Consider the following 21,600-nt stretch of genomic DNA (forward strand, 5'->3'; position numbering starts at 1 on the left):
CAAAATAAATATTGAATAATTCACATTTGGCTTGCAGTTCATCATTTTTCTGCTCAGTTGATTGATGATATGTTTATTACACGATGTGTCTGTGAGTGTCTTGTACATAGAGGTGTTATTAGTCCATTTTCATGCTGCTGATAAAGACACAGCTGAGCCTGGGAAGAAAAAGAAGTGTTTTATTTGTTTGTTTGTTTTTTTGAGACGGTGTCTTGCTCTGTTGCCCAGGCTGGAGTGCAGTGGCGCGATCTTGGCTCACTGCATCCTCCACCTCTTGGGTTCAAGCAATTCTCCTGCCTCAGCCTCCTGAGTAGCTGGGATTACAGGTGCATGCCACCGTGCCCGGCTGATTTTTTGTATTTTTAGTAGAGACGGGATTTCACTGTGTTAGCCAGGATGGTCTTGATGTCCTGACCTCATGATCCACCCACCTCAGCCTCCCAAAGTGCTGGGATTACAGGCGTGAGCCACCACACCTGGCTAAAAAAGAGGTTTAATTGGACTTACAGTTCCATATGGCTGGGGAGGCCTCAGAATCATGGCGGGAGGTGAAAGGCACTTCTTACATGGTGGCGGCAAGAGAAAATGAGGAAGATGTAAAAGTGGAAACCCCTGATAAAACCATCAGATCTCATGAGACTTATTCACTATCAGGAGAACAGTATGGAGGAAACCAACCCCATGATTCAAATTATCTCCCACCGGTCCCTCTCACAATGTGTGGGAATTATAGGAGTACAATTCAAGATGAGATTTGGGGCCAGGTGCAGTGGCTCACGCCTGTAATCCCAGCACTTTGGGGAGCTGAGGCGTGTGGATCACCTGAGGTCAGGAGTTCGAGACCAGCCTGACTAACATGGAGAAACCCTGTCTCTACTAAAAACACAAAATTAGCTGGGCACAGTGGCGCATGCCTGTAATTCCAGCTACTTGGGAGGCTGAGGCAGGAGAATCGCTTGGACCTGGGAGGCGGAGGATGCGGTGAGCTGAGATCTTGCTATTGCACTCCAGCCTGGGCAACAAGAGTGAAACTCTGCCTCAAAAAAAAAAAAAAAAAAGATGAAATTTGGGTGAGGACACAGAGCCAGACCATATCAGAGCTAGAATAAATGCTGAATTTGTTGAGGCTACCTGGCATAGAGCATCCTGTGATAGTTCTTGTCGATTTTATATAAGTATGTAGTAAAAGGGGCTTGGTTTATTATATTTAAATTCCTTCATGACCTAGGTCAATTTACAGGCTTGCCCCATAATTGTGTATTGTGTTGGAGTGCGATATAAGGCACTAATCTGGACACCTTGAACTTGTTTATATCAGATGAATTTCCATCCCAAAGTAACATAGTTGTATTTTTTAAATCCTTTTATGTTTTTTTTTCCCCCTTTGTTATAGGTGAATGCACCCCGGCAGGATATTGAAGACGCTGAAGAAACAGCAACTCAAACTTGTGGTGGGATGGATTCCACAGAAGGATTGTTTAATATGGTTAGCATTTTATTAATGAAATTGACATGAGGTTTATCATAATCAAAGGGTGGAAACAGCTAGTGCTGCTTATCTTTGTTAAGGCTTTAGATTGAAAGAATTAAAGTAGTTTAGCAAACTTGAAAACGATTCCTTATGAGTAATTTGCTGCCATGTCATTTAGCACTTAGCATAATTGGTTTATTTGGAAGGCTTTGTTTTTTTTTTTTTTTTTTTTTTTTGTTGAGACGGAGTCTTGCTCTGTCGCCCAGGCTGGAGTGCAGTGGCCGGATCTCAGCTCACTGCAAGCTCCGCCTCCCGGGTTCACGCCATTCTCCTGCCTCAGCCTCCCAAGTAGCTGGGACTACAGGCGCCCGCCACCTCGCCCGGCTAGTTTTTTGTATTTTTAGTAGAGACGGGGTTTCACCGTGATAGCCAGGATGGTCTTGATCTCCTGACCTCGTGATCCGCCCGTCTCGGCCTCCCAAAGTGCTGGGATTACAGGCTTGAGCCACCGCGCCCGGCCTTTGGAAGGCTTTGAATTTGGGTTTGGTGAAATACGTTTCCCTTTTGTTCTTATAACTTTAAGTGTTTGTTTTTTTTTTTTTTTGAGACGGAGTCTCGCTTTGTTGCCCGGGCTGGAGTGCGGTGGCCGGATCTCAGCTCACGGCAAGCTCCGCCTCCCGGGTTTATGCCATTCTCCTGCCTCAGCCTCCCGAGTAGCTGGGACTACAGGCACCCGCCACCTCGCCCGGCTAGTTTTTTGTATTTTTTAGTAGAGACGTGGTTTCACCGTGTTAGCCAGGATGGTCTCAATCTCCTGACCTCGTAATCCGCCCGTCTCGGCCTCCCAAAGTGCTGGGATTACAGGCTGGAGCCACCGCGCCCAGCCAAGTGTTTGTTTTTGTAAGCCAGATGCTGTTTGTGAGGGCGTGGTTAATAGAAAAGCACACCTGTTTAATTTCTACATTTTACCACTTGTACGCTTTATAGCATTACTTGTTTAGGTGGTATATGAAGTTGGGTACAGTGGAAGGAGAGTCTGAGACAGGGATTCAGGTGCCCTTGGGACAGAGGGTGTCAGGGAGCAGAAGAAGGCAGGGGAGCTTCAGGGCTGGGTCTTACTTGGGAGGTCGCTACAGCCTGTTCCCACCAGGGACTCTGGGGCATGGATTGCTCTACGGAGTTTGGTCCCAGCTTGAGACCAAGGAGATGTCCTTTTCTGACGCCTTGTCCATCAGTCATTGGTTCTAGGGTGGAGGGGCTGGAAAGAGTACAGCGGTGGTCCTGGCTCCTTTCTGCTCAGGGCAGCTCTTTGGAGAAAGTAGGCAGCTGTGAGCTGTTGGCCACCAGTTCTCACAGCAGCGGGGAGGTGGATATCCCGACCTGGAAAAGGGGGCCTGGCTCCAAAAGCACCCACTATGGTGGGCACCAGGAGCAGAGGTGGGGGACATCTGTAACGTTTGCATGGCTAGCTCTCATTGGGTTTTCTCAATGAGAATCAGAAGCTGGTGCTGTGAGTCTTGGCTTTTATTTTAAATTTCACAGGTGGTTCTGATTCACATTCCTGAATGAGACCGCTGCCTGGAAAGGTGTCTGCATTTCTTTCTTTTTTTTCTTTTCTTTTTTTAATTTTTTAAAAATTTTTTCTTTTTTTGAGATGGAGTCTTGCTCTGTTGCCCAGGCTAGAGGGCAGTGGCAGATTCTCAGCTCACTGCAAGCTCTGCCTCCCTGGTTCAAGCAATTCTCCTGCCTCAGCCTCCTGAGTAGCTGAGATTACAGGCACCTGCCACCATGCCTGACTAATTTTTGTATTTTTAGTAGAGACAGAGTTTCACCATCTTGGCCTGCTGGCTTCGAACTCCTGACCTCGTGATCCACCCACCTTGGCCTCCCAAAGTGCTGGGATTACAGGCATGAGCCACCACGCCCGGCCCTTTCTTTTTTTTTTGATTTGAGACAGGGTCTTGCTGTGTTACCCCAGCTGGAGTGCAGTGTTGTGTGATCTTGGCCCATGCCAGCCTCGACCTCCTGGGCCCAAGTGATCTGCCCACCTCAGCCTCCCGAGTAGCTGGGACTACAGTACTGCCGCGCCTGGCTGCGTTTTTTTGTATTTTTGTAGAGGTCTCACTGTGTTGCCCAGGCTGGTCTTAAGCTCCTGAGCTCAAGTGATCCTCCTACCTCGGCCTCCCAAAATTTTGGTCATCACAGGCCTGGTCCATTTCTTTGTTTTACTTTTTTTTTTGGTGGGGGACGGAGTCTTGCTCTGTTGCCCAGGCTGGAGTGCATGAACTCGGCTCACTGCAGCCTCTTCCACCTCCTGGTTCAAGCTATTCTCCTGCCTCTGCCTCCCGAGTAACTGGAATTATAGGCGTGCGCCACCATGCCTGGCTAATTTTTGTATTTTTAGTAGAGATGGAGTTTTACCATATTGACCAGGCTGGTCTCAAACTCCTGACCTCAAGTGATCCTCCCCACATCTGCCTCCCAAAGTGCTGGGATTATAGATGTGAACTGCTTTGCCCAGCCTCTTTGTTTTATCTTTTAAGGGAAATAATCACCTATGATGGTTTTCCTACTAAACCACTTTCACATTTAATTTTTTTTTTTTTTTGAGACGGAGTCTCGCTCTGTCGCCCAGGTTGGAGTGCAGTGGCGCGATCTCGGCTCACTGCAAGCTCCGCCTCCTGGGTTCACGCCATTCTCCTGCCTCAGCCTCCCGAGTAGCTGGGACTACAGGTGCCTGCCACCACACCCAGCTAATTTTTTGTATTTTTAGTAGAGATGGGGTTTCACCATGTTAGCAGAGATGGTCTCGATCTCCTGACCTCATGATCCACCCATCTCGGCCTTCCAAAGTGCTGGGATTACAGGTGTGAGCCACTGCGCCCGGCCCACATTGAATTTTTTAATGTTAGTATTTACTTTTTGTCTTCAAAGGATGAAGATGAAGAAACTGAACATGAAACAAAGGTTGGTCCTGCATGGCACGACCACATGGTGCATCCTGTAGCTGAGCGCCTGGACATCCTGATGTCTTTGGTTTTGTCCTACATGAAGGACGTCTGCTATGCAGATGGTAAATCACCCTAGCTACTGTTTATTGAACACCTGCAGTGTACCTGGCTTTGTGCTGGGCATTTTCCATCCATTATCTCTAGTACTAATAAAAATCCTGTAAAAATATCTATTGAGGATGAGTTTAAGATGGTTTAAAGAGGTCAAGTTACTTGCCAGTCACATAGCTTGAAAAATGGGACTAGGATTCCAGCTGAGTTATATTTGTCTTCCGTCTTTTCACTGATTGTTGTATTGAAAGATTGTGGAGTTTGGCCAGTTTTAGATGAAATTACGCTCAGGTTGCTGAATGCATTTAAGAATAGTGTAGAGGGCACTAATATATGGTGTTCTGTTATGTATTGAGTCTAGAGGGTCTTTCCCTGGCACCGTTGTGGTGCCAGTGTTAGTACTATATGTGCTTCTTGCCTTCATGGAACTTTAAAGGCTTTGCCATGCAAAAACAGAATTTTTTCCCATTCACATTGCCAAGATTTAAGATGAGCTCGGTGAGTTAGAATAATAGAACTGGAATCTGAATTGACTGCATTACTATTGTAACGGTCTTGCTGTTATGAAAATAATACACGTTGATTAGAGAAAATTTGGAAACTACAGGAAAGAATAAAAACAATTTAAATGGCCACATTTCTTCTATTCAGAGAACCGTTATGAGCATTTTGAAGTTTGACGTTTTTCCCTTTTCTGTTAACGTGTGTATATGTAGGAGTGAATTTTTTAGTGGATTTGGGGGGTCACACTAAACATAAATGTTTCATAATCTGCCCTTTACATGGATGCTGAAGGTGAACATTTTCTCATATCGTTGCCTGTTTTAAAATAATTGTTGTTGAATCCCAATACCTAGGCCAAGGTGGGAGGATCACCTGAGGCCAGCAGTTCAAGACTAACTAGCCTGGGCAACATAACAAGACCCCATCTTTAAAAAAAAAAAAATTTAATAATGAATGTTACTGATCACGTGGGTTTAACTGTCTCTTACTGTTTTCACCATTATAATTAACAGTTATAATGAACATCCTTGTGCCATTATATTCAGTTGTTTACTAGCAGTAAAATGATTGGATCAGAGGTCTTTTGCTACACGAATTGTAGAATTGCCCTTCAGAAGGGTTTGCATTTCTGACCTTGCCACAGTGTGTGAGGTGAGGACCTGCTTCCTTGCAGGTGTTAGATTATTATACTTGGAAAATCTGTGCAAATTAAAAGTAGCATTTTGTTTTAATCATATTTTAATGGCTAACGTCTTTTTTTTTTTTTCTTTAATAGACACAGTCTTACTCTGTAACCCAGGCTGGAATGCAGTGGTGGCACAAACATGGTTTAGTGCAGCCTTGACCTCCTGGGCTCAAGCAGTTCATCTGCCTCAGCCTCCCATGTAGCTGGGATCACAGGCATGCCACCATAATGTTTTGATTTTTTGTAGAGACAGAGCCTCACTATGTTGCCCAGGCTTCCCTTGAACTCCTGGGCTCCCTCCCACTTTGGCCTGCCAAAGTGCTGGGATTGCAGGCAGGAGCCACTGTGCCTGGCTGGATAATGTTGTTTTTTAATGGTATTGTGTTCCTTATGAAAAATCTGGCAGATGAAACTTGAAATTGTGCCTTTATAAAAACTGAGATGACAAATTTTCTCCATAGGTAAGGTTGATAACAACAAAACAAAGGATCTGTATCGCGACCTGATAAACATCTTTGACAAACTCCTGTTGCCCACCCATGCCTCCTGCCATGTGCAGTTTTTCATGTTTTACCTCTGTAGTTTCAAATTGGTAAGAATGTGATTAACATTATCTTAACTTATTTTGTTTTTGCTCGAAATTTTTCCCTAAAAACTGGGGTGGATGGAGACCTTGAAGTAAATAATTCTTTTCCTTGAGCTTACTTGCTAGTCTGCTTAATAAAATCGCATACTCTTTTCTTTGTTTTTTTCCTTTCTTTTTTTGAGACACAGTCTCGCTCTGCTGCCCACTGCTGCAACCTCTGCCTCTTGGGCTCAAACGACTCTCAGGCCTTACCCTCTCCAGTAGCTGGGACCACAGATTACCACACCTGGCTAATTTTTGTATTTTTAGTAGAGTCGGGGTTTCACCATGTTGGCCAGGCTGGTCTGGAACTCCTGACCGCAAGTGATCTGCCCGCCTCCTGCCCCCTAAAGCATTGGGATTACAAGTGTGAACCACTGTGCTTGGCTCACATCCCTTCCCATTACACTTGGAGAGAAAACAGATTGCTGCCTCCCAGCCCAGCTAGGTGCTCCGAAAATGTCATCCTGCCTTTTGGTCACTAGGTGGTGCTCTTCCCTTAAGCCTTTCTCTATTAAAATCTCGTGGGGTAATTAACTGTATTTCCTTTATTCTTTCCAAGGGTTAAGTTGGAAAGGATAGCCCAAACCAACTTATTAATCTAGAATTTTAAAAATGTTAGGCTGTGGATTTTTTTTTTTTTTGGTCGGGGAGAGAATATAGAAAGTTTTTCCTTCTCTGCGGTGGTTTTGTGGCTTCCTAGAGGTTGGGAAAGGAGGTTGAATTCTGTCTGTCCCCATGGGCGCGCCTAGCTTTAGAACAGGGCTATTTAGGAGAAGTTGGAAGTTACACCCTTTGGTGAGAAGCTGTGTCTGTTTTTTTCCATGATTGGCGGAATTACTGAATTACCAGTTGTACGTTAGTCCGTGTTTCTGTTCATGGTTGAGTTCAGTGTGTGCAGAGACCGGAAGGGAGCTTTGCACTCACAGGAGTGCCCCTGTGGAGCTCCATGGTATACAGGTTATTGTTGATCACCAGTTCTGGCTGACATCGGAGTCACTTGAAGAGCTTTTATAATATGCAGATTCCAAAGCCCTGTCACAAACCTATTGAATTTGTACCTCCCAGGTTGAATTTTGTTGTTTTTTATTTTCTTTTGTTTTGTTTGGAGACGGAGTCTCACTCTGTCACCCAGGCTGGAGTGCAGTGGCATGATCTCGGCTCACTGCAACCTCTGCTTCCTGGGTTCAAGTGATTATCCTGCCTCAGCCTCCCAAGTAGCTGGGATTGCAGACACCTGCCACCATGCCTGGCTAATTTTTGTATTCTTAGTAGAGACAGGGTTTCTCCATGTTGGCCAGGCTGGTCTCGAACTCCTGACCTTGGTGATCCACCCGCCTCGGCCTCCCACAGTGCTGGAATTACAGGTGTGAGCCACTGCGCCCGGCACCAGGTTGATTTTGATGCTTAGCTAGGTTTGGGATCCATCGAATTAACACCTGAGATGCCTTTTGTTTTTAATGTTATTCTCTCAACGTGTTTAAAAAATGAAGACCATGGCATACTAGAACTTTTCCCTACATTGGTGAAGTAAAAATCTTAGGATTTTGATAGCCAGATTATCTTAGGCATTAAAAAAGATCACACCGACACCCTCTCTTTTTATAGGGATTCGCAGAGGCATTTTTGGAACATCTCTGGAAAAAATTGCAGGATCCAAGTAATCCTGCCATCATCAGGCAGGCTGCTGGAAATTATATTGGAAGCTTTTTGGCAAGAGCTAAATTTATTCCTCTTATGTAAGTAGCCTAATTTTCCAAGTACTTTTTAATATCATGCTTTAAAAAGAGTATAGCATTGTCTCAAGTCAGAAATATCTCCCTTTTTTTGGTATGTTTTTAAAGTGAATAAAATTCCTACTCTGTGCAAGATGTTTGTATTTCTAAGCAGTGATTTTAGAATAAAGTGTCTCCCTTTTTTATATATAAAACCCCGTATGTAAGGCTTTTGTCATCTCTTCTGTGTGGTCGCACTTAAAGATCCATTTGTTTTTGTGGATAGAGAACAGTGTTGTATACTGTTTTGATTCTTTTTGTAGGTTTATCATTTTTTTCATTTGCGTTCCGAATCTATTGTATCTGTTAAAGCTGAAGAAAAACCCTTTTAAAGGTAATAGATCTCTCTAGAAGGCCAGTTTCTTCCAGTGGCCCGTGAAGGTATCTTTGGACAAGGATGCTATTGAAACCCTTCCCCAACCACAAAATTATTGACCATAGGACTTGACTAGGATGCATCAGGGAATACTGAAGTCCACCAGACTATCTTTCTCTTAGGAGATGTTGGTGAACTTGTCCTATTTGGCCAGTCACCCTAAGAGGGTGCCTTTGAGATGGTTAGGAGAACCTGCTTTCCATCCCTTGGGACGTCCTTAGGGGCTCACCTGTTCCTAGAAGGTCAGAGCTACTCTGCCTTGTAATTGGAAGGTTGTCTTCCTACGCACCCATCTATATCCTTCCTTTCTTTGCTTTTCCTCTGTGCCCATAGGTATTATTTAAAGAAATCTGTGAACTTAGCATGGTTTGTAATGAAAGGCAGTTGTGTGTTTTTATGTTATTCTGGTTTTTTTAATGAAGTATAAAGTTGACTTGAATTTTTCTTTTCTCTAGTACTGTAAAATCGTGCCTAGATCTTTTGGTTAACTGGCTGCACATATACCTTAATAACCAGGATTTGGGAACAAAGGCATTCTGCGACGTTGCTCTCCATGGACCATTTTACTCAGCCTGCCAAGCTGTGTTCTACACCTTTGTTTTTAGACACAAGCAGCTTTTGAGCGGAAACCTGAAAGAAGGTCAGTGTTGTGGGAGTGTGGACTGGATTTTCCTTGTGTTCTTGTCACCCTTAGAATGGTGATTCTTTACTTTTTTGAGATTTTTATTAAAAACTCTGGATTCAGAAAACTGCATGTACACTCAAACTTTTAATAATAATTTCAAGCAGCTCATAGGCCCCTGCAAACCCCTTAAGATGGATTTGAGGTTAAGAAAGAGGTTTCTGCTTTTGAAGGTTTGAAATGTGAAGATATCTCCAGAGGTGAGGCTGAGCCCTGGGCTCTGCCAGCGCCCTGTACAAAGCTTCAGGTGGATGCACCTTCTCTTTGTTGTCCTTGTAACAGCCCAGTAAATGGCAGGTATTCTCCCTTTACAGACAGCACCAAAGCGCAGGGAAGTCATTTTCCCAAGATCACATGGTTATTGGCAGGGTTAGAAAACCGAAGCCAGGTTCAGCTGAGCCTAAAGTTTGGGTTTATATAGATTAAACTCTGCCCGAAGCCTTGAGACTTAATTCACCAGTATTGCTTTGCTAATTTCTAATAGTTACTTATAATTCAAATCTGTTGGTTGAAACTTAGTAGATTAGTGTATTTTAGTTGAAGAGAGTCTCCAAGAACAGTGTTTATAAGTCATTGTAGATTGTTCTGTTTATGTTTACGAATAATTCACATGGTTTTGTGGGCCACTTCCTCTCAAGCAGGGTCCCTCAACCTCACACGATTGACATTTGGGTGCATCATCCTTCATTGTTGGGGGCTGTCATCTGCACTGGAGGATGTTTAACAGCCTCTGCCTACTAGCTGCCAACAGCAGTCCCCAATCACCCCCAGCTGTGACAACTAAAACTGTCTCCAGACACTGCCATGTGTCCTCTGCGGGTGACACAGTCTCCTTGGGTTAACAGCCAGAGCTCTAAACTGAAAGTTGTACGTGTTGCATTATATATATTTACCTACATTCTACATGCTTCTAAAAAGATGTTGTATGAACTAGTCGGATGAGGTTTTATCACAAGGTAAGTAAATACAAGCTCTGCTTTTCTTCGTATAAATTAATGCCAGGATCTGAATTGAAGATCTTGTTTTTGTAAGCTGTGACATCCCATTTAGGTAGTTTTTATCAAAGTATGCATCAAAGAAACTCCTAAGAAAATACACTTAAGTACAAGTTGGTCAGCTTGCCTCTTAAAATAAATGTGATGTCTTTCTTTTACTCATGTAGGAGAGAATTTATTCATTAAGAAAGTGGTTTCTGTCTAAATTTGCCTTCTGTTGAGGTAGAAGGCACATTTGGAGTTCTCTTGTTTAGAAAAAAAAACCAAAAAAACTACAAATGACTACTGTGTACCTGAAAACAGCGCTCAGCTTCACTAATGAGACGTGCAAGCTAGAATCAAATTGCTGTTTTGTTTTGTTGCCTGTAATGATCGTTAGTTGAAACCAAATCACAAGGTGTTTTTTCCCCTCTGTATTAACTCAGCGTATACTGAGCTTACAAACGTATGAACTTCCAATTGTCATGGAATCTTACAGCCTACTTCCTGAGTTTTCTTTAGAGAAGCTGCCTTGGTGATCAATGAATGTGGTTAGCCTAGTGAGATTCTTCTGGGCCATACACGGTGTGACTATCTGCATGGACCTTTATTTAAAGCATTTCTGCAAATGTTTTTTTTTTTTTAATGTGTGATAATTTGTGCTTTTAAAGATATCTTACACTTTTCACTTATATTTGTACCTCTAAAAAAATCTTTTGTTTTTTTTTTTAACCAAAGGTTTGCGGTATCTCCAGAGTCTGAATTTTGAGCGGATAGTGATGAGCCAGCTAAATCCCCTGAAGGTTTGCCTGCCCTCGGTGGTTAATTTTTTTGCTGCAATCACAAAGTAAGTTATTTACACTTTCTTGATGGGAGTTATTTAAAATATTTTTATTTATGTTTATCTAGTATTATAAGAGTCTTACATTTCTGTGAAATTAGTAACATTATAAAAGGCCAGGTGTGGTGGCTGACGCCTGTAATCTCAACATTTTGGGAGGCTGAGGTGGGAGGATTGCTTGAGGCCAGAAGTTAAAGACCAGCCTGAGCAACATAGTGAGACCCTGTCTCTACAAAACATTTTTTAAAATTAGCTGGGTGTGGTGGCCTGTGCCTGTAGTCCCCACTACTCAGGAGGCTGAGGTAGGAGGATCACTTGATCCCAGGAGGTCAAGGATGCCGTGAGCCCTGATTATACTGCTGCACTCCAGTCTGGGCTCCAGAATGAGGCCCTGTCTCTTAAACAAAAACAACCCAGTCCTTGCAGGAAATACTGTAATACAGCTATTGTTTTTGTACTTTAATTGCATTTGAAATTGCTACTACTTATTCCAAAGGGCATAATTCAGCAGAAGCCTAGGCGCTTTGAAATAAGTAAGGCAGCCAGTAAGCTGAGAGGGGCAAAGCCATAGATGCTTATTAGAGTGACTCCTGTAATAGTAACAGAAATAAACTGAGGACGTGAGACAAATGTTGACCAGTAAGAGATTGGTTTAGGGAGTACTGTTCTTTCAGGTCTGGTAGCTATGGCTAATTCATAGCCTTTCCTCTGTGCCAGGCAGTTCTCAGCACTTTACGTAGAACTCATTTGATCCTCAAACAACCCTCTAGGATGAAACCCTGTTTATCAGTGGGGAGGTGGAGGTACAGAGAGGTGAAATCACTTACCTGAAGTCACAGAGCTAGATTGGCGGCACAGATTTAAATGTAGTCTGGCCCCTTTGTAAGCTTTCACTAAGTTATTCTGCTTTATGGAGAAAGTGAATTGGAGAATTGAGTATTTAATGAGGATATTCAGTCCGGATCATAGCCTATAATCTTCAACAGGTAAGGGCCAGCAGCTTGCTGAGCTCCTTCAGCCTCTTTAGTTCTCCTTTGCTAGGCATCTGGTTCAAGGTAACCTCTCTTCTGAGATCTCAGTGATAGTAAAGGATTAGGAAAAGGCATCAAGAGACCGACAAGCAGCAGCGGTGAGTGGGTGAAGGATTCAGCACGTTGGTTAAGATGGTGAGCAGCTCGAAGAGTGAGGACGGATGAAGAAAGCAGAGGCCGCTGCCCTAGTATATTCTTGGGGTGGGGACAGAGGACTGCATTTGTGAACCAGCTGGTCCAGGGGCTCTCGATTTGGGGTTGGCATGCACATTGGAGGTACAGAGTGTGATGCCATGTGAGGCTGAGAGCAGGGGAATGAAATAAAGGTCTCTGCCTAGGTACAGATATGGTAAATAAAGGTGTGTACCGTTCTGTAGCTGTTGCTTTTGCCTGCTTGACAGTTTTGAGATTGAACCATATTGACACAAAGCTTTATTTTGATTTTAACTGCTGTGTTATGTTCTGGGAATCTTTTTTATTGAATCTTTGTTGGGATTTCATCTGTTAGTTTTTGTCTTTTTTTTTTCCGAGACAAGGTCTTGCTCTGTCACCCAGACTGGAGTGCAGTGGCGCAATCTTAGCTCACTACAAGCACTGCCTCCCGGGCTCATGCAGTTCTCATGCCTCAGCCTCCCGAGTAGCTGGGTCTACAGGCACCTGCCACCACGCCCAGCTAATTTTTGTATTTTTAGTAGAGATGGGGTTTCACCATGTTGACCAGGCTGGTCTCAAACTCCTGAGCTCAAGTGAACCACCTGCCTTAGCCTCCCAAAGTGCTGGGATTACAGGTGTGAGCCACCGTGCCCGGCTGGCTGTGTTCATGTTTTAGTGCTCAGGAACATTCTTGTGTGTGTGTCCTAGTGTGTGGACACATGCTTCCTTGTCACACACCCGGAAGTACGGTCAGCTGCAGGGTTGTAGGAGATGCAGATCTTCAACTTTACCTGATAGTGCAAACCACCCTCCAGTGTGGTTTGTGTCCTCCACCAGGAGGAGGGGTCAAGTGCCGTGAGCCTCGGCTAACAGGACAGAAACCGAAGTATGTGACTTGAAGTTGCCATGGTGACCTGAGAACCTGAGGTGGAGAGTGACAGAAGCGAGATCTAAGTCCTCATCTTGGAGAAGCTGTCCAATCAATAATTTTTCAAGTTGCTCAATCATTTAGAGACAACTACCAGAAAAATTAAAAACATAATTGTCTTTTTTAATTTTATACTTTTTTCTATGCATTTAACTGTTCTCACTCAGCATGTCTAGTCCTTTCTCTGCCTGTTTCTGAGGTCATGACTTAGTCAACCCTATGTCCCTCCTTCAGTAAAGGCTTATCTTCAGTGCTTCTTCAGCAAGTCTCTTCACCAACCACTATTTCCTCCTGAGTAACTCCTGAATCCCTTTTCCACCAACCCTTTAATTCTTTTGCAAACAGTAAAAATAAAGACACCTATAGTTACGGAATCTAAGAGTTTTGCCTTGCAAACAGGTATTTTTAATGAGTAATATCTATTACTCAGTAAAATCTAAGCCCAGTTTTGCATTCTGAGTGATAGCCACATTTTCTTTCTCCTTAGCAAACTTGCAAATAGAAGACCCAGAGAACGGTAGCCTAGAAGTGTTACTTTCTGCTTTATATTGTTATTTTTACTAGCACTTGTTATGTTCAGCAGTTTCTCTGTGGTGGGTACAGTTGTCACACGCAGCTCACATCTGCACAGAGTCACTCCAGCGTGTTAATGCCTCTGTCTGTGTTGTTGTTTTGTTCCACAGTAAGTACCAGCTCGTCTTCTGCTACACCATCATTGAGAGAAACAATCGCCAGATGCTGCCAGTCATTAGAAGTACCGCTGGAGGAGACTCAGTGCAGACCTGCACAAACCCGCTGGACACCTTCTTCCCCTTTGATCCCTGTGTGTTGAAGAGGTAGGTACCTTAAACCTTGACGCTGGAGGAGGTGGATTTATACGTGATACATGTTTGCTTTTCCCAAGATTTGGATTTAGGGCTCTTCACTGGAAGTGGCCCTTCCTCGCTGTTGATGAGCGTCTCGTGGTCTCCCTGCGTATGTTTCACAGGCCCAAAGTAGAGGATGCCTAGCAGGACTTGCCGAGTGGTGCAGGCACCCCAGAGTTGTTAGATCTTTGCCTCACTAGGAGCCAGATTGATACCAAGGGTTTTTGTTTTATTTTTTATTTTTCTTTAAACTGTTATTTAAACATATAAGGTTATGGGGATAACAGTGCCAGGATAGGGGAGGGTACTGTCTTTTCTTGCTGCATAATTTTCTGTCAAGTGCCTTGTTCCTTCCTCTAGAGACCACATCCCATTCTGTTGCACAGGATAAACAAAAAACAAACGATTGGCTGGGCACAATGGCTCACGCTTGTAATCCCAGCACTTTGGGAGGCTGAGGCGTGCAGATCACTTGAGGTTAGGAGTTCGAGACCAGCCTAGCCAAGATGGTGAAACCCTGTCTCTACTAAAAATACAAAAATTAGCCGGGTGTGGTGGCAGGTGCCTGTAATCCCAGCTACTCGGGAGGCTGAGGCAGGAGAATCACTTGAACACGGGAGGTGTAGGTTGCAGTGAGCTGAGATTGTGTCATTGCACTCCAGCCTGGGCAACAGAGTAAGACTCTGTCTCAAAAAAAAAAAAAAGGAAAAACACACACGATTTATGTAGATGAATTATTCTAGAAAACCACTGGGCCAGCCTTAACTTGGCACTTGTATAAGGAAGCAGGATTTTTGCTTATTATGGTTTCTAAAATAACTAGCAGCATCATGACCATCTGGGTTTGTCTGGTCCCTGAAGTCTTGGTTGACTGAAACCAGATGAGTTGTTTTTCCTAGACTTACTTTTCAGCAAATTACTACAGAAATATAAAAAGAGAGTTCCAGAATATTAGTTTCATTTTCATTTGGATATACTATATATAACTGGCTTGTCAGTCTTTGTAAAGTTTAGAAACAATTTCACTTGAAAATGGAAAGAGGAAAAACGGTAGTTCAATACTCCATCGGCGTGAGTGAATGAACTCTTATACAGAAAGAGCCACATTAGTTACAGCATTTACATAGAGGGTTATGTTGTTGTTGTTGTTGTTTGAGATGGAGTCTTGCTCTGTTGCCCAGGCTGGAGTGCAGTGGCGTGATCTCGGCTCACTGCAAGCTCCGCCTCCCAGGTTCATGCCATTCTGCCTCAGCCTCCCAAGTAGCTGGGACTACAGGCCCCTGCCACCAAGCCTGGCTAATTTTTTGTATTTTTGGTAGAGACGGGATTTCACCGTGTTAGCCAGGATGGTCTCCATCTCCTGACCTCGTGATCCGCCCGCCTCGGCCTCCCACAGTGCTGGGATTACTGGCGTAAGCCACCGCGCCCGGCCGGGTTTTTTTAATGTAATTATTTGAGCTGTAGTTTTCACTTCTTGGTTTTGGGTAATAGGTCTTGTGAGAAAAGATCCAAACCAGTTTTGACTTCTGCTGAAGTATTTAAGTTGACTTTGAAATGTGATCTTTGTTGACAGGTCAAAGCAATTCATTGATCCTATTTATCAGATATGGGAAGGCATGAGTGCTGAAGAGCTACAGGAATTCAAGAAACCCATGAAAAAGGTCAGTTTGTGATTGATTGAGCACACTCTCTCGGAATCTTCTTTCTGGTTTCATGTCACAGACGGTAAGCGGCAAGTCGCTCATGCGTGTAATTCCCTCACTTCAGGGGGTCAAGGCCAGAGGATTGCTTGAGACCAGCCTGGGCAACGCAGTGACACCCTGTTTCTACAAAAAAATTTTAAATTAGCTGGGTGTGGTGATGCACACCTGTAGTCCCAGCTCCTCTGGAGGCTGAGGTGGGAGGTCAAGTCTGCAGTGAGCTGTAAATGCAGTTCGGCACTCCAGCCTGGGCGACAGAGCAAGACCCTGTTTTCTTTAAAAAAGCACACCGAAACCATGTCTTACTCCTTCTGCCTTTAGGAAATTCCAAACCCAGGTTTTGTTGTTATGTAGAGTCTGTGGCTTTTTTTGATAAGATGCTTAAATGAGACACCTCACATACTGACATGTGAGAAGCAAAGGTTAATTACAAATTCACTGACCAAATTTAGATCTTTGCTACTTGCGCATTCTCACCAAGTAACAATCTCCAGTTGACTCATGTTAAAATTGCCCCAGCAGTTTCCATTGATTTTATAGATCTTCATGGACGGGTGGTGAAGACGCAGGTTGCAACATACCCTCCAGGTCACATGAGGCGGAGCTGAGACGGTTACAGTTAGAGAGGAAAGTTAGAATCCAGTGATGAAGAATTTTGCTGTTCTGTTGCTTGGGAGCACATTTGTTTTTGCGTTAAAAGCAGCTTCAAGATTTGTTTTTAATAAGGAACTATTGGAAAGCTCATTTCATCTTTTTCTTTTTTTTCCTTTTTTTTTTTTTTTTGAGACGGAGTCTCGCTCTGTCGCCCAGGCTGGAGTGCAGTGGCCGGATCTCAGCTCACTGCAAGCTCCGCCTCCTGGGTTTATGCCATTCTCCTGCCTCAGCCTCCCAAGTAGCTGGGACTACAGGCACCCGCCACCTCGCCCGGCTAGTTTTTTGTATTTTTTAGTAGAGACGGGGTTTCACGGTGTTAGCCAGGATGGTCTTGATCTCCTGACCTCGTGATCCACCCGTCTTCGGCCTCCCAAAGTGCTGGGATTACAGGCTTGAGCCACTGCGCCCAGCCTCATCTTTTTCTTTATGTTTTGCGTTTGTCGAGGGGCGTGTAATTCATTCATATTGTGTTAGGTACAAGAGCTCTAACATTGGGCAAGAATGACTTGTCATGTTTCCTGTCCCCATTGAGCTTCCAGTCTGTTTGCAAGTCAGACTTTAAACAAATGATTACAACATGTGATGAGCAGGTATGTGGATATGTTGGTAAGAAGGAAGTGCTTCTCAGAGGGAGCTTTGTTCTGTTCTGTTTTGTTTGTTTTTTTAGAGACATGGTCCTGCTATGTTGCCCAGGCTGGATTCGGAACTCTTGAACTCAAGCAGTCCTCCCACTTCAGGTTCCCGAGTAGCTGGGGCTACAGGCGTGTGCCACTACTCTGGCTTTCTTTTGAAATTAAGATACTTTCTTCACCATCTTTACAGACGTAACACCTTCCTGAGGAAGGAATTGTTGAAAGCTTTTCAACAATTGGTGATCTTACTGGTGATCTTACTGATGATTTCTGATGTTTCTACAGGAGATAGTAGAAGAAGAAGATGATGACTTTCTGAAAGGTGAAGTGCCCCAGAATGATACCGTGATTGGGATCACACCGAGCTCCTTTGACGCGCATTTCCAAAGTCCTTCAAGTAGTGTGGGCTCCCCACCCATGTTGTACATGCAACCCAGTCCCCTCTGACCGCAGAGATTTGTGACTGAGATGTGACATTTGGGATTCCCCATCACCCGTCATGCCCTCAGTACCCAGCTCGTGCCATTGGGCATTGATGGCATTGAACTAGAACGAGTGCCTGCCTCGGCTGTGGCACTGCCAGCTTAGACTGAATCAGGCATCGGAAGACTGGGTGGTTTTTTTTTTGTTCCCCTTACACACATAATGAAAAGACTGACTGTCATGTGCAATATTTTACAGTGGTGTTGATGATACATTTGGAAGGATTTGCTTGTTTAATATGTACATTTTTTGTGTTAACAGCTTTTTGACACAGTTACCAGGTAATTTCTAATATAGGCAGCAAACTGTTTTCATGGGTCGCTGTTCTGACATGGGTTTTGTCAGATCCGTGGTCCTGGGATTTTGCTGATCAGCTTTCAGTGAAGAATCCTCTAGGATAAAACTCCTATTTAAAGACTTTTAACTAGAAAGTGTTTGTTTTGGCTACATTGTTCACCTTCTGCTGTATTGGCATTTGTCTTTTGGGGTTTCAAGGGAGTGTAGAGAAGATAGAAGGAAAGCCGAGAGCTGGCGTGATGTGGTCTGGGACACAGAATTGGAGCTGGCACTGAAGGAGATCTCCAGGGACTTCAGAGACCAATAGAAGCCCATAGGGGGCCGGGCGTGGTGGCTCAAGCCTGTAATCCCAGCACTTTGGGAGGCCGAGACGGGTGGATCATGAGGTCAGGAGATCGAGACCATCCTGGCTAACACCGTGAAACCCCGTCTCCACTAGAAAATACAAAAAACTAGCCGGGCAAGGTGGCGGGCGCCTGTAGTCCCAGCTATTCGGGAGGCTGAGACAGGAGAATGGCGTAAACCCGGGAGGCGGAGCTTGCAGTGAGCTGAGATCCGGCCACTGCACTCCAGCCTGGGCGATAGAGAGAGACTCCGTCTCAAAAAAAAAAAAAGCCCATAGGGAAGAGAGAGAAGATTTAGGGAAACAGAATCAGACGTGTAATATACTTGGTACAGCGAAAACATGGATTTAAAAGACAAAAAATGGAGGTCCAGGTAGATGTAATTCACATGGACTAAAAGTGAGCCTGGGCTTGCGTAAAACACACGAGATTGTATTTGACCCCTTGGCTCTCAAGCGTCCTCGTTAGATCTAGAACTGCTCCTTGGTAGCCATTAGATCGAGTCGGTTTTGATCTGCATCAGTTGGTTATTGAGATTTCTTTGTTCCAACAGGAACATTTGTTTAGATTATTTGGTGTTACGGTTTTGCTCACAACAGTAGGTGGAAGTTCCTAGTGCGGTGTTCGTCTGATGGCTGTGCGTATCGTAGATCCAGCCTGGTGAAATCCTTCTCAAAGCCTCCTTTTGTATTTTTATGACTAAACAGAGGAAGTCTTCAGAAGACCTCACTTTATAACAAATTTGTGCAAAACACTGCTAGAGTCATTTTGAAGCTCAAGCATTTTCACTTTGTTTCTTAACATGTGTATTTTTGTTTACTGGTGAAAATGGCCATCTTTAAGCATATTTATTTTCTGCCACTTCTTTTTATTTAAAGGCAAGCAATATTTTCTTGATCATAATATTTTGTAATGAAATACTTCCTCTTTCCCAGGGCTTTGTATGCACTTGTATAATTACATTGAGGGAAATGTAGAGTTTGAATTTCAGTCTGTAAATACTTTTTTGGAAAATAGAAATTTTTATTGCTTTAAAGTTTTGGATATGGGTGGTTTTCTTTTGGGGGCTTGGTGGAAAGTCATTTGAGAATGTTAAGGTTCTCTTTTTAACTGCTGGTAAAATGTGGATTTTTGTATGTTAGATAAAATGAGTAAATGAAATTCCCCAGAAATTAATAGTAAGTGGGGTCTTTGTGGGTTGGGAAGTAGTTTTAATGTAGAAAGACATTTACAAATAAGTCTGTTGAATTTCAAAGGAGTTTGTGAAAAAAAATCCGTGGTGAAAATAAAACAATGACATGGTTAATCTGGAACTTCCATTCTTATACCAATAAAAGGAGGTGCCTCAATACATGTTCTTTCAGTTGCTGTGTGTGTGTGTTTTTTTTAATTTAATGTATGAAAGCATTTCGCAGTGGAAAGCTCCTGAGGCAATGCTGTTGCAGAGGGAGAAATAGTGCTGGCGTGGCCGGGAGCTTGATGAGCTTCACTGGATGCCGGGCTGAGGGTGGCTTCCACGTGCACCAGTGAAGTATCCGCGACTCTCTCTAATCACACCCAGCCAAGAGTGATTGAGGCTTAAGCAGATACAAGGGAAGGAGACACTTCTTGCAAAAAGTTACATGCTTTGAAGGGACATCTATGGGGAAAAATACTGTAAATTCTCCTTCTGAATTACATGCCAACAATGGGAATTTTCCCTTTCACTAAAAAGCAAGCTGTCAGTTGTAGGAGTCTCTAGGGTCTGTCCTTTTGTCTGTGTGCTCTGGTTTGGTCGTCCTTGATGAGAAGTGGCTGAATTTTTACAAGTCAACTTACCGAGTGCCACGGGCTTCCTTTCCTAACCAGCTGTTTGACCTTGAGCAAGTTACCTAACGTCTCTGAGCGCTAATTAAACTGTAAAATGGGAATAAGATACTAGTGTAAGGCTTTAATAATTCGATTCCTGTGCAATTTAATGGCCGTTGTTTTCTTGTAAGAAAGGAAGCACTTTCATGGGAAGCTTTTTTTGGTTAAAGGTAACTTCCGGCCAGGTATGGTGGCTCATGCCTGTAATCCCAGCACTTTGGGAGGCTGAGGCGGGCGGATCACAAGGTCAGGAGATCGAGAGCATCCTGACTAACACGGTGAAACCCCCGTCTGCTAAAAATACAAAAAAATTTGCCGGGCATGGTGGCGAGTGCCTGTAGTCCCAGCTACTCGGGAGGCTGAGGCAGGAGAATGGCGTGAACGTGGGAGGCGGAGCTTGCAGTGAGCTGAGATCGCGCCAGCCTGGGCAACAGAGTGAGACTCTATCTCAAAAAAAAAAAGATAACTTCCATTTCTTCCATAATACCTACCTCCCTGGTACCAACTTAGATCTGAACTGGAGAGAAGGAACCAGCGTGTTTCTCTTGCCAGGCAGTGCTTATGACGGTGGTTCTGAACCCTGGGTATGCCCTAGAATCAATCCCTCGGAGTGCTGAGAAACTAACGATGCCCAGGCTCACATCACACACCAATTCAACCTCTGATTGAATCAGTCTCCAGAAGAGGGATCTGGACATGCATGGTTTTTAAAGTCCCCTGGTGATTTGGAGGTGCAGGCTGCCTTGAGAACTGTTCATTGGTTTACAACTGCAAGTGTTTTTGTTTTAACTAATTGAACATCCAAATCCACCATGTTTTCTTCCATCAAATGCTTTCCTTTTGTGTGTTTCAGTCTGACTGGATCGTTGAGTAGGATTTATAATGTATGTAATAATTTGGGGCCAGGTGTGGTAGCTCATGCCTGTAATCTGAGCACTTGGAGAGGCGAGCAAAAGGATCTCTTGCAGCCAGGAGTTTGAGATCAGCCGGGGCAACATCATGAGACCCCCATCTCTACGTTAAAAATTTTGAAAAACAAATTGAGATCCTTTCACTAAATATTTACTAAGGTTCTATATAATGTTCCATCTTTTTTTTTTTTTTGAGACAGAGTCTCTGTCACTCAGGCTGGAGTGCAGTGGTGCAATCACAGTTCAACTGCAATCCCCACCACCTGGGTTCAAGTGATCCGCCCCCTCAGCCTCCTGAGTAGCTGGGACTACAGGTACGCACCATCACACCTGGCTAATTTTTCTATCTTTAGGTAGAAATGGCATTTCACTATGTTGGCCAGGCTGGTCTTGAACTCCTGACCTCAAGCAATCTGTCCGCCTCGGCCTCCCCAAGGGCTGGGATTACAGGCGTGAGCCACCATGTCTGGCCTCAAAAAATTGTAATTTAAAAAATACTTCCCTGTATATAGTCTTTGAACCTTGCCAGCAGCCTTTTTGTGAGGTAGGCAGGTTGGTTTTCTATCTTGAAACAGGCTTTCCAACATTGTAATTAGTGCTTTCTTTTCTTTTTTTCTTTCTTTCTTTTTTTTTTTTTTTTTTTTTGAGACAGGGTCTTGCTCTAATCACCCAGGCAGGAGTGCAGTGGCGCAGTCGTGCCTCATCGCAGCCTTGACCTCTCAGGCTTGACTGATCCTCCTGAGTAGCTGGGACTACAG

At 43.9% G+C, this 21,600-nt stretch overlaps 1 protein-coding gene across 3 annotated transcripts in view; it reads left to right on the forward strand.

The window, feature by feature from the left end:
* The window catches only part of RRN3 (RRN3 homolog, RNA polymerase I transcription factor), a 36,617-nt gene extending 18,438 nt beyond the window's left edge, over nucleotides 1-18,179 (forward strand). The window contains exons 10-18 of one of the 3 annotated variants that reach the window (XM_023189715.1): nucleotides 1,394-1,486; nucleotides 4,406-4,544; nucleotides 6,184-6,314; nucleotides 7,956-8,086; nucleotides 8,954-9,138; nucleotides 10,893-11,001; nucleotides 13,791-13,943; nucleotides 15,547-15,634; nucleotides 17,245-18,179. In XM_023189715.1, coding sequence (XP_023045483.1) covers nucleotides 1,394-1,486; nucleotides 4,406-4,544; nucleotides 6,184-6,314; nucleotides 7,956-8,086; nucleotides 8,954-9,138; nucleotides 10,893-11,001; nucleotides 13,791-13,943; nucleotides 15,547-15,634; nucleotides 17,245-17,406 — 1,191 coding nt within the window. In that variant the 3' untranslated portion in view covers nucleotides 17,407-18,179. Of the gene's footprint in view, nucleotides 1-1,393; nucleotides 1,487-4,405; nucleotides 4,545-6,183; nucleotides 6,315-7,955; nucleotides 8,087-8,953; nucleotides 9,139-10,892; nucleotides 11,002-13,790; nucleotides 14,478-15,546; nucleotides 15,635-17,244 lie in introns of those variants that run through there. The other 2 variants (XM_023189716.1, XM_031934461.1) reach the window with 2 other exon arrangements.
* The last annotated feature ends 3,421 nt before the right edge of the window (nucleotides 18,180-21,600 follow it).

Source organism: Piliocolobus tephrosceles, chromosome 17 (genome assembly GCF_002776525.5).
Source record: "Piliocolobus tephrosceles isolate RC106 chromosome 17, ASM277652v3, whole genome shotgun sequence".
NCBI lineage: Eukaryota > Metazoa > Chordata > Mammalia > Primates > Cercopithecidae > Piliocolobus > Piliocolobus tephrosceles.